Source organism: Empidonax traillii, unplaced genomic scaffold (assembly GCF_003031625.1).
Source record: "Empidonax traillii isolate 1590-97213 ecotype Southwest subspecies unplaced genomic scaffold, ASM303162v1 scaffold116:size1738432, whole genome shotgun sequence".
Lineage (NCBI taxonomy): Eukaryota > Metazoa > Chordata > Aves > Passeriformes > Tyrannidae > Empidonax > Empidonax traillii.
Window position 1 is genome coordinate 17,925 of NW_020955309.1, and position 13,355 is coordinate 31,279.

Below are 13,355 nucleotides of genomic sequence, written 5' to 3' on the forward strand. Positions count from 1 at the left end.
AACTCTGCTGCGCTGGGGGAATGTGTATGAATGCCCTGTTTTTGCTATGGTCCGTTTAGCAATATCCACAGACACGCTGACTTAAAGTGACTGCCCAGCGGTATTAAATTACCCTTAATTGACTGCCTTATCCCAGTGGCTTACAAAAATACCTCCTTGGAACGCTTCCAAACATGCCAGAGATACTGGCCAGTCAAGACTCCAAAATAGTCCTCAGTTAGTGACTTCCAAACCTCACACAAGAATCCAGTTGCGTCACTTGAACACTGTTCTACATTCCCTTGATCGGAGTCATGACCTCCCTCTGAGGAGAAGTCTTTCTCTTTTAAAATAAAATGTATAGGGTCTCCAAACAAATAGAACCTGACGCAGGAGAGGAAATCCCAGGCAAGTGGGAGAAATGCTGTTACTGCTCCTAAATATTCACAACATATGGCTTTGGGCAGCATCGGTGCACCAATAGGGAGATTTCTTGTATGCCACACTGTCGTTGCCTTTGTGAAATCATCTGAAAGTTTGAGTTTGTTATGATCTAGGTGCCCTGCAACTGATAGATACGTAGCTAATGTCAGTACCTCATGGCTTGTGGAATACATAGTTGTGTTCTTGTCCCCCTCTGCCCAGGTTACCTTATCATCCCTGCAACAAGCTGTGCTCATATTTCAGCAGTGACAGATCACAGACCAGCTTCTCCCTGTGAACTCATCAGGGAGCTGTATTAGGAGGTGTGGTTGCCTTCCTGTGAACTGTGATAGCCGGTGTGCAGAGCTATCCCTCCTTTCCCTGCCTCTCCTACAAATATCTGCAACCTTTAAGGGATGGGCGGGACAAGCAGCAAAGGGAAATAAGTAACTCTAAGTGCCACGGCTGGGGCCAGAGCCTCAGCTTGGATGAGTCAGCACAGCCCCAGCTGTACCAGCTACGGGGCTCGCTTTGCTTCTTCTTTTACAGACTGCAAGGCAAAGCATGAAGGAAAACTTCCCAAATGCTTGTCATTATTAGAGTACGAGTGAAATAGCTAAATCTAAAGCTTTGTGTGAAAAGATGCAGCATGCATCTCCCTGTCCCCACTCCATGATGTTGAAGAAGTCTGGCAACACCAGGACCTTTTTGAAGACTCATCTGTTCAGGAGCGTGGCCTTTTCCCTCCTGACAGTACATGAGGTGTTGTTAACCACTGTAATATTTCAATTCTGCTATACAATGCTTGCAAACATCCACTTAACCTCTAAGTAGTTCCACTAAATTTTAGGCAGTCTTGTAAATCTTTCTTTCCCTGATCAATTAATGTTTGTTTGTTTGTTTACACTGACTTCCAGGAATGGGTTTCTGCTGTACAAATCCATTCAAAGACATTTATGGATAAAGAGGGTGGCGGTTATTTGTTGATTCTTGGCACCAATGTTTCAGTCACCTCATTAGGGTGACAATTTGACCCACCAAATAAACAGACTGAGTGAATGCTGGAAACATAGGGTTTGAAATACATGCAAGATTGAGATCATTTGCATATGGTGCTGTAGGAACAAAGCAAAAGCCTGAGTAGAAATCAGTTTTTTTCAGAAAAAGACATAGATAGGCCAAAATAATTACATATCTTATTGCCAACAAAGATTACAGTCACAGATGTGTTAATATTAAGCAGTTTAATCACTGCATAATGCTAAGAAAGAGTATCTTACTGAATACCTGGGAAAACGTGGGTGAATTTTTTTTTTCTTCTAAAGTTTCCTAGCTCTTTTGGTCTTATCTTATGGAATGGGACACTTCCTCACTTGTTTTCAGAGTGCGGGATACAAAGTAAGAACCTTGGGGAGCTTGAAAAGCCAATTTATACTTTCCCCTACAAACTCTTGTTAATGATAAAAAGCCTGTGCAAGAGATGATATGCTCTAGTATCTCTTAGCTTGTCACAAGAGATCACATACACCACATATTGTTTCAATGCTTTCTGAAAAAAAAATTCTGCTCATGCAAACCTTAGGTTTTTTCACAGTGAGGAGATTCACTAATCTACTTTCGATAATTTAATTTTCTTTGGTATTTAATTACAATCAAATTTATTGTGTCCATATTTGTATATTGCAACTCCTACAATTTTTGAAAAAATGTAAACCAGAAACTAAAAATTCTGGAGTATTTCTTTATCAGAGTGCTAAATAAGTCTCCATAATTCTCAGTCTCTAAGCAAGAGCACAGTCAAACTGTCCTGTCTCCAGACCATCAAGTCCATCAGCCCAGGCTGAGGCTGGCATACTCTGGTAGGGGTCAAGGAGAATTCAAAAGTAGCAAAAATCAGGATTCCCAAGAAAATAAATAGCAAAATCACAAAGGCAAATGTTGTTTTCTGTTCCAGGGTCATGATAGAATTTGGTGTCTGTTTCCAAAGTGCAGCAAAGAGGCAGTATGTCTCCATCAATCATTTAGGGAAGCTGAAACGAATAGTCCTCCCCCAGCTGACTCTTTTAATCGTCAGTTTACTGAGGTTAGAGCAGAAGCCATTTGGATGCACTTTGCTCTCTATAGGGCAAGGGGGAAGCAATGTTCACTGTAAAGAGCCCTTTTGTTTATTTACTTCAGGACAACTTTCTCCTAATGGAGAAAAATGAGTTCGAAAAGAACAGCAGGTCTGCTTGTTCTGTGTCATATATGAGAGACTTGTTATAGACATCCTGGCCCACTCTGTTGGCAGTGCAGAAACCAGACACTGATACATGTCCCTAGACTCTGAGCTGGCAGTAACCTCTCCCTACCTTCCAGTCCTTTGGACTGAGATAGAACATTTCTTTCCTGCAGGGAGGGAAATGAGGGGTTTAATCACACTACTGAAGTGAGTGGCACGAAGAAGTGGCAAATTGCATGCCTTGTTGCAGGACAGATGAGCTGCAGTTGATGCTACTCTAAGCTGGGGGAGAGGAGTTTGAAAAACAAATGTAGCTATGGCTCTATACACAATGACCAAAAACGTTTTCATGTGGGATAGACCAAGACAGAGCAAAATCCATGTGTCCCCATGATGGAAGGCAGCAACCATTCAATGCCTGTAAGGAAAGGCATGAATAATTTGTGTTTGAAACAAGAGAAGATTTAGGAAGGTAGTCTGGAGAGAATCAAGTAGTAATTCAGTTCAAGGTCAAATGTTTCCTCTATTTACTTAAAATCAGAATCAGGCTTACAAATGCAGTTAGCAAGAAAATATTTTTTTATGTCACTAGCTCTGCCACATCAAGAGAATTGCCAGGATTTGGGATTTAACTTGGCTGTTTCTAGACAGCAGAGCATGTGCTGTGCTGGCATGTCTGCCCCTTGACTGTCCGTCTGGGTGTCTGCCTACCACCGCTTCCTCCTCCCTTACACACTGGATTTTCCTTCCAGTGGGAAGGAGTCACTGCTGGGATGCTACATCTTAGGCATGGTCACTGGCACCTCTGAAATTACCTGTCAAGTGTCCCCAGATAAAAAAGGCTTCAAAACTGGTCGAAGGACAGCTCTGTTTCAGCTGAATGTTGTGCTAACGGCAAGAGGAAGGAAAATAAATAGAACACAATCCAGCAAACAGTACACACAGGTGAAACTTTCACAGGATTATAACCACTCTGTCACTGGTCTAGGTTTTTATTAGCATGCCTCAGTAAAAACAGTTAATATGTATAAGTGGATTAAGAAAGCATAGTCATATCAGAATATTGCCAAGATTTATCTAAAAACTGTACCTTAAACAAAATAGAGAAAGCATTAAAGCAACAAATATATTGTGACTGCATGGCTACTATTGCCTGATTTAATTTATGCTCGAAAGAATAGAAAGATCAAAAATCTTCCACTCTCTGAAAAGAGTGTCTCAGCTATCAGCTGATAAACGCAGAGGGCTGACTAATAGAAAAAGCTAAAACTTTAGGAATAACTGTTTTCATAAAGCTTTTTTTCTTTTTTTTTTTTTTTTTTTTTTGATGGGGTGGAAGATGGTGAAGAAAACAATTAAATCTGGTGATAAATAATATTGTTATTAAAAAAAAAAAAAAAGTAACAGATAAAGTGAGGCAGTGTCCCAACTGTGGCAGTGATGTTACAGTGCAGGCCAAAAGTAGTGGTGCCCCATTCCTAAAGACCTGTGCTATTCTGACTGCAGAAAGCTTTTCAGCACACACATTATGTCATAGTCTTTAATGTTATTTAAGCATATTCCCTCAGCTATGCACATATTTATACACAGCTGACAGTCTTTCCTAAAGCTGCAGTCACATGACAATAACTATGCTTGCTTTAACAGATCAGTGTTCTAGGAAAGGTTTTCCTGACCTTTTTCTGGGCATTATCTGAACACAGTTAGCCGGCATAGGAGAAAAATGCACATGGAAAATCTGTGACTGCCAGGAAAGATCAGCTTTTGATATGCTTGTTTTAAATGGCGACACTTAGAATAGACAAAGGATTCAGTGCACAGTATCTTTCCAGTTTTGAAGAAACTCGGTTTTAAAAAAATGCATGTAGGTAATGACTCAGCAAATGCAAGTTAGTAATTTTCCTCTTGGGATCAGACTAAACATCTGAGGGGGATAATACCTATTTGTACTGGTGCATCATCCCACCCACGTTGCTGCAACAAAGCACAAATACTCTGAGACACACAAGCTCTGGAGCTGACCATCAGACTCCTCCCATATAATCAGGAGTACACAGATTAACACTGGTGAGGAACTGCTAACTCAGGAAATCACTGAGACTGAACTGTGACATATACAATATATGTGTACATGGATTCAAAACAAATATTTTAATCAAAAACATTAACAATGTTAATGTTAAACAAGCACCACATAGAGTGGCAGCACCTATTTATTGCTATTCTTGACAGATCTTTACACTGCACAGTGACCTGTGTAAATTCCATAACAACAAATAGAAAAGGCTCTGAAACCAGCAAGTTCGAAGTAGACCAGCAGAAAGCACAGGGGCCTGCAATTCTTGCTAATTAGACACATGGCCAAATTTCCTGCTACTGCAGCAAGCTATCCAATTCTGCTGACTTACTCACCATCTTGCTCACTTACATTTTTTGCCTTTTAAGATTTGATTGATAAAAATTAAAATTAAGCAAAAAATGCATCAAGTCATGTAAACACATCAACCAAGAGATTCTCTTTTTAAGTCTACACTTAAGGACTTTCTTTTGCCCTTCTTGTTGACTCAATTTAGTGGCCTAATCTGTATGATCCTGTGACTTTACTGGGTGCTTCACAACATATGCCTGATAATGCAGGTATCCTATATTAGTGGAGAAATTGGTTTTCCATTATGAAATATCTCATGGAATGTGGCAAGCACACAGCTGTGCCAAGACTATGCACATGATTTTCCTATACCACCCATACTAGTTTCACTGATTACTCACTTCCTTAGCTACAAAAACACACGGCAAGTTTCTTCAAGCTCAAACATCTGTACACAAACTATTTGAGCAAAGATGTTTCCATTCAGTCACATCTCAGTTGCTGTGACTGACATTTTAAGCCTACCTCAAATAAACAAAACTTGATTACAGAAAGTACCAGGCTAACAAATTAAATTACAGGTGCCCTTCTCTTGTGCCCAACTGTATATTATATTCCTCCATACGATATCCTGGACTGTTGGTTGCTGCACAGTCTACATGGATATACTAATGGTGCCCTTTTCACCTATGTTTGATCCTTTTCTTCTTATAAATTCGATATCAAGCAGACATTGCCCTTCTCCTGCAGACACATATCCTCTTCCTCTCTGAAAAGCTTTTAAAGACAGATCTTTGTGTGAAAAAGAGCTTTGTGTGCTGTTCTGTTGTTGACAGTGTGAAAGCAAGTTAAGGATGGGGTTAATTTTAACAATAAAACAATGCTAGAAAGGGAGCTGTTCTCTTTTTTTGGTAGACCCTTCCCAATACCATGGACCTCAGTTTTACTAATGCACAGCAAATGTCTTAAATGCATAGTAGTAATAAGATAACCAAAAATACTAAAGCTTTTAAAGCCAGTAACATGGCTAATATCCTTATAGGCTGATGAATCAGCAACTTGAAAACTTGTTATCTTACTAGTCATAAATCCTTCTTTGAGCTCAAAATTACAAGGAATGGATTTTATGCTACTCTTTCTGGCATCACTAAAAAATGAACTACAATATACATTCCATAAAATCAACAGGGAATACAGAACAATATAGTCAGTTAATTCAATTATTGTTACTTTTAATCCTAATGTCCGTATTCTTGCTATATAGGACATAATAGACAGCCAGGCATATGCAATACAAAGGTTTTAGCTTTATTAAATACATGAAGAAAATTAAACACTTTCTGTGAAACAAATATCTTCATCTAGTTGAGAGGGAACTTGACCCATTTCCCACTGCAGCAGTTACAGGTAGTTATAGGTATCTTTAGTTTCCATTCTTCTGCACTTTCCTTGTATTTCTAAACATAAAGGATTAGGGACTGCTGAAGAAAATGGTGAACACACAGTTTCAAAATCTGTATTTTAAGGCCTAGAATTTTACACAAAAACCCCTGCCCACAAACTTGATTGGAAATTCTATTTGTGTGTAAGACGTAATTCACTTACAATAGTGTCTTTTTTTTAAAGCAAGGCTATAATTTCAGCTCTGCCACAGCACCTCTGCAGAAGATTCCCCTTGGCTGAGTACAGCAGCTACCTCACAGCCTTTTTGAAATCTTCTCAGTAGAACATTAACATTCTAAAGGTGTACCACAGGATATTCCCACACCTTTGCAAAGTCAGACCTAAAATCTGCTAGTGCCTATCTCTTCTACTCTATTTTTGGTTGCCAGTAATCTGACTTTTTAACTGCAATTAACACAACTTCTATCAATGAATCTGAATACTGATTACAATTTGTGATGCTCAGCCAAATACCTTAATCCCTTACAGCTGTAAAATGTAGTGGATTATATGAGTGCCAGTGGTGTACTTTCTTTGGAAAATAAACTGACTATGCGATGGGAGAGTTGTAGTCAGTAACATGCTGCTTGACTTCTGAACTCCTATCTAGGTATTTTTGCCCTAGGAGTTATATTTGTTTCCACATCCTAAAGCTGTCCTTGGTATAGCTGCTTTTTAATTTGAGGAGAATATATCTAACTAAAGCAAGAAGGTCCCTGTTTTCCTTTCCCATGAGAAAAACGAAGTCAGTTTTAGAATGTCAGTCAGATAGGCTGATTAAAAAATGTAGGGTGTTTGTTTGTTTGTTTTGTTTTATTTTGTTTGGTTGGTTTTGAGGTATGTTTGGTTTTGTGTATGTTGTTTTGTTTATTTGTTTTTTGGGGAGAGGGATTTGTTGTTTTTCTTGTAAGAGTTTCTACTTAAAAGTAAGCATAATCTTTTGTTCTCTTAGAGTGAACTTCAGTTTTCAGATATTCCATATTTTCCTGGACCAAAAAAAAAGAATATGGGATATTATTTTCCTCCCATATTTCTTTCAGGCTTCTTGTATGGACAGTAGATTTGAAGAATTCACCAAAATTCACAGGAGATCACAAGAATTATATTCCTTTCTCTGCCCCATGAGAATTTTCCTGTGGAAGCATCATTTATTTTTAAACCTTAACTCTGTCAACTGCTCTGCGGTTGTCAGGGTCAGCCTTGTGGAGCGTGGGACCATGTTTTTGTGCATGTAGTAGTACAAAATATGCTGAAAGAGATGATGCAGAGCTGCCACCCAGATCACCACAATGCAGAGTGGAACCCACCACCCCTGTGGGTGGTCTGCTTTGAAACCATTCTGGCTTTTCCTGCTTCATACAACCATAGACAAAGAGGAAAGCACCTCCTCCTGCTGTCACATAAAAACTTCCATGCAGGACCCCCTCAGAACCTTGCTTTTTGCAGGGTAAGCAGGTAACAAGGGCCATCCAGGGACCTTGGCAGACTTTCTGAGTGAGTGTGTCTGTTATATCAGTTGCCAGCATGTGTCTTTGCAGAGGAAACAAACATACAGCTCACAATAAACCGAGAGACAGTCTGCCGTATGAATTCATTAAGCTCACATCTGGGTATGCCTCTGCAGGAAAACGTTTCATGAAGGATTTTCAGCTCCTTTTTCTCCTTCTCCACCCTCTGACTCCTTCAGGATCTGTTTCTCTAGAAGAGGTTCAAAAAGGGTGTCCTAGGGCTCCATTGCTATGGGAAGGAACTTCTGGATGGATAACTGACAAGGTATTATGACCCCTCCTTGCCTGGAAGATTCATGGTAAGACTTGACTAAAGATGCTGTACTACATTCCCAGAAGATTTCTGGCACAGAGATTTCCTAACATCTGACAGAAGCTTTATACCTTGCTTTTAAGTCCTCTCAAATCACACTAAGTCCTACAGAATCAGTAGCACATTACTGCAGTGCCACTGCTCTGTGATCCAGGCAAGCTGGGGTTCTTTCTGGGAGTACCTTTTTATCAGGAAGAAACTCTTCATCATTTTAAAGGAAATACTTCCCTTTGAACAATTCTCATTGTGATAAAGTTGTCATCCATTTATGTAATAGTTAATGAAAGCAAAGGTGAATAATTTGCTAATCAAATTAAATTTGTAATGTTAGTGATTAGTTTGAATTACAAGTGTCAATCCTCAATGTTGTATTACTATGGCAAGCTATATCTTCTTGTGTTGAACAAGTTCTGAATGTAAGTTTGGGTGTGCCTGTAAAATGTGGGTAGGGAAAAGTCATCCAGAGGAACGGGGGTGGGGGGAGAGAAGTCTGCTGTCTTCCCGCCCTCATCTGGGACCCGCCGCTGTCATCTAAGCACCACCTACAAGGGAGGGAATAATGGCACATATAAAAGACCAGTGCACGTTTTTTGGCGCGCAGACTGTTGGTGGAACAGGAGTTTCCCCAGGTCTCCCAGCGCGCTGTTTTGCTTCTTTGCTTTTAATAAATTTCTACTATATTTTAAAAATATATCTGGTCATTTGACTATAACAACTTAGTTCTAAGAAAATGAGCAAGTCTGCAAGAAAAGAAAGAATGTTTCATTTTTCAGAGGAAGAACAGTCAAGAGTGAGAATCTCCAAATCAAGCACAAGGGAACTTCCATGGAAGGGGGCGTTTGTTCCTAACACTCTATATACAGTGTTATATATTAAGTAACCATTTGATTAAAAAAAAAAATAATCAGAAATAATCCTGGGAACCATCTTGTTGACGTGTAAAAACTGGATGTTGCTGCTGCCACATCTTGTGAGTTGGACCTCAGAGGAGGTACATGCAGTGCCTTTCCTAGGATCTGGTCCCAGTAAGGTTAAAGCAGGAGCCAGGAAATAACTGGAAAAGCCCTGAGGTGCCTCTGATCAGAGAGGGAAGACAGGAAAACAGTCTATTGAGTTCAAGCAGCTGTTAACCAGGGAGTGTTTTGGATCTCATTTACACAGTTACCTTCCTATAGTACCCTAAACATTGATTTAGGCATCTGGAGCTTTTGGGTGTAACTTTTGAGTTTAACAGATGCTACAAGGGCAGTTCTTGTAGGGTTTGCAAAGAGTGCATCATATCTCCAGAGGACTTCTGACCCCAGAGACAGCAAACTCCCAAGATTCTTACTTGATTTGAAAATATGCCTTGGAATGAAAATAATCTAAAATTCTGCAATAAATATCAGAAAACTTTGGCATTTCAGGTAATTTCCTACAGCACTGATAATGAGGTAAATTTGCACCTCCAGTCATTTAACAGAGAAGTTCCTTTAATTCTCTTCAAAGAAAGCTTTTTTTCTCAGCCAATATCATTAAAATATTTCCCATAGCTTTGACTTGCTTCCCTATGAAGTTGTGTTTCACCCTTAACAACTTTTTGGAAACGGAGACTTGGAGATAATTATGTTTACCATTTAGATGTGCTTCAGTTCCAAAATCTACATCCATTTCAAATGGTGTAAATAAAGGCAGCCCTTCAGGAAAATTAAACTAATTTTGGTTAAAAGCCATAACTGCAATCCTGAGACATTCACTGCGACTCAGGAGACACTCTGGCCAACTTTTTAGCGTGCTTCTATTTTTATCTGGTCGCAGATCTGTTACTTACATTTGAGTGCTGAAGGTGGGGGCCCTGAATTGTGGCTTCCCACCCACAGAACATGAAGCAGCATCCTACTTGTGGATTCTCTGCCCCCAAACTTACACAGAGGGGAAAAAGACCATGCAAACCTGCTTTTTGCTGCAGAGGTTGCTCTCACAGATGTTTTTACTGAGCTTCCCCAACCCTCATAGCCAAGACCAGACTTTCTGTGTCAGGCTAGTAGAGATAAAAATGCCAGGTGCTTTTAGTCCACCATTTCAGTTGCTTAAAGTGCTGCATCTTCCTTTTCTCTGCAGATGGCTTTAATTGCCACTGACATTTGGAGGGATCCTTCTCTGCGATGTGTGTTTGGCTGGAAGATGAGCTGATCCTGGCAGGCACTGTGAACATCCTGACCGCAGGCACAGAGTCACATCAGGCACCTCTTAGGGAACATGGATATTCTCATCCCTCATCTTCCTTCCAGGCTGTGCAGCTGCCACTGGTGTTCCCTCACTTCCACCACAAAACGCACCTTGCAAAATAAACCCACCTTCTATTATTCCATGCCCCCTCCAAGTTAAATGGACCATGTTTTCAGAGTAGCTCCACTGTATTTCTTGTTTTGTGAATACATGGAGAAGTTTTCTTTGGCAGGTGTGTGAAGATGCATGAATATCTCCCTTAACATAGGCCATTCAAAATAATAATGTAGTTTAGACATCATCTGAGGGCAGTAGCCAAGCAATATGACTCCCAGCTTTTTATCTGTAGAACTATCTGGATCACACATATTCCCCATGGTAACCTCAGAAGAAGACCTTGACGTGACTCAACCTGTTTCCCTGCCTTGTGTCTTCAGCACACTTATATACTAGAATTTCATCTCTGTGATTCAAATATCAGCCAGCATTTTCAAGGCAGTTGCTTCAGCTCTCCCACATATGTTCAGTTTGCCAAATTAAAGCTTTTTTTTTTTTTTTTTGAACCAAGTAAAATTGAAAACAATAAAAAAAATTGGAGCATTTCTAAAGAGCACCTCAGATTAGACAACAAATATCTACCATTGCCAGGGCAAAGTGGGAAGGATTAAATATTGGGGAGGATAAAGTGATCAGAAGTCTGAGGGAAAAGTTATATTATAATGGAGATTTACTTTGGAGACTGTGCTGTAGCTTCTGTTCTAACACACGCAGTTATCTCATGTTTGCATCTATTGCTGTAATTTTTGCCCCAGCCAGCGCATAAACTGGAGAGCATGGAATCCTGGCTTGGCCAGAGAAAGCTGTGAGAGGTTTCATTTTACGCTCAGTGTAAATATCATTCATATTCTGATGGTCAATACTGATGTATGTTTATGTGGTCCTAACCTATCTCTATAGGACTGGCTGAGAACAAGGAGGAAACAGCAAATGTTGGGGCAGGGAGGGCTTCCTGGAGAAGGAAGGTATTCTCTGGAGGTATCTAAAGCATCAGTATGATACAGATAGCTTTAAACTGAGCTTTCACATTTCTCATTTTTGTTTTTTACTTTTATGTAACTGTGCAGCATCAAGCCTATTTCAGATTCCTCCCAAGCTTCTCCATTATGGCTTTGCCACAAAAGATGACAAACTCCATCCTGCTTTGAACTGCTTGGAAATTGAATCACTCACCTTTTCCTGACATTGAAGACTCACAGAAAGGGGGACCAGCCACAGACAGCAGAGTGCAATGTGATGTCTACAAGTTGCCATATGCCATCATCTTAAACCAGGGGTGGCATTCCTTCTTCTCTACTTTCCAATTTTGTTTTAATGCAGCCTAGATGTGACACCTAATATAACAAGACTGCAGTTCTGCTGCCAAAACATAAAGGTTTTTAAAAACTCCTACTTCTCTTCCTATAGCTGATTTATGCAGGCAGCTGCGTAAAATTTGGGTACTGTCTGCACTACATATCTTGTGACTGGCAGCTCCAGAAAAACCCTGATTTAAACTTATACTTTGCATGGACACAGCAGAATAAAAACGTACAGATAGTTCTATCTTTAGTCCACAGTCTTACTGGTAATTAAACAAGCAATGTGCAATTTTATTATTGTAATGCTAAAGATTAAGAGATTGAATTAGGATGCCTTCCAAAAGACATCACTGCATTATATAGGAATTATGATTTGGTATGATAGAGTTCAGTAATGTCAGCCAAGACATATTTTATGTCTAAGTCTCATTAAAATAACCCCAGAATAACATCACTGAACAGATTTTAGTAAGAAATTATAAACACTAGCTAACATTCACATTCCCACATTAGTTAGCTTGCCTTAAAAGTCATCTCAGAATAACATAAAAAGCTTTGGAAAAATGAATACGAAGAGACATGTGAAAGCTTAATGAGCGGGCTGCTGGCTTTCTTGCTGTTTGATTTTGCCCTGATTTTCAATAACTTTGCAGAACTGAGAGCTACTGCTGAGAAGGGAGATAGGATTGTCACGGTAGAAAGGTTGAGTGTTCCAGCCATACAGCTGCCGACCTTTAGAGCAATTTGGAATGATGAGTATGTTTTTCCATTTCAAGACTCCTTCTTCCTTTACAAAAGCTGCCCCTTTTCACAGTGATGTCATCCTCTGAGAGTGTGTTATTAAAGGAAGAGGTAGATTCCTTAAATAAACCCATACAGTTAAAATTTCTATACAATGTGCTACAGAATTCCAGAGGAAGAAGGTGGTAACGCCCAAATGATTCTTATCCACTGTTTTGGTTAAATTATTGTCTTAAAGGAATAAAAGTCATCATGCTGGCTAACCCAGAAATGCCAAAGGTGACACTGCTTTTTCATTAAAAAACATGGAAATTCCATGATGAATGTTTTACACACCCAACAATGCAACAGCTCACACTGAGATGGCCAAACTGAGGTTTTTTTCCCTATAGTTAACTGTTGTCATTGATCTAATGGCATACACAAATGTTTTATATTTCGAGCGGAAAAAAACCAGAATATAATATCATGTAATTTAAGAAATTGTTCATAAAAGCAGTTATTTAATGTAAAGAATACTACTTGCACAAAGGCTGCAAACATTTCAGATGTGAGCATATAGCTTTAATGTGACAAAATTTTAATTAAGCAATTCTCTTTGCCAAATAGAATAATAATTAGCATACCTTAATGCCAACTCTCACTGTCCTGTCTGGTGAAATTTACAATCCTTCAAAAGTAAAATTAGTCTCCTTAATTAAAGCGAAAAGCATGTGAGCCCACATAAAGAAACACCCACCGACAGAGCTATTTACCACTGCAGTAAATTTATATTCAAGATAAGCTCACATTT

General features: G+C 39.4%; 1 protein-coding gene across 1 annotated transcript; it reads right to left on the reverse strand.

Annotated features, from left to right (window-relative positions):
• Positions 1 to 2,183: 2,183 nt before the first annotated feature.
• Positions 2,184 to 10,449, reverse strand: CTXN3 (cortexin 3). The gene is given in 4 exon segments (XM_027882980.1): positions 2,184 to 2,281; positions 2,284 to 2,377; positions 9,548 to 9,602; positions 10,313 to 10,449. Coding segments are annotated over 4 exon segments (384 nt in total).
• Between the last annotated feature and the right edge of the window lie 2,906 nt (positions 10,450 to 13,355).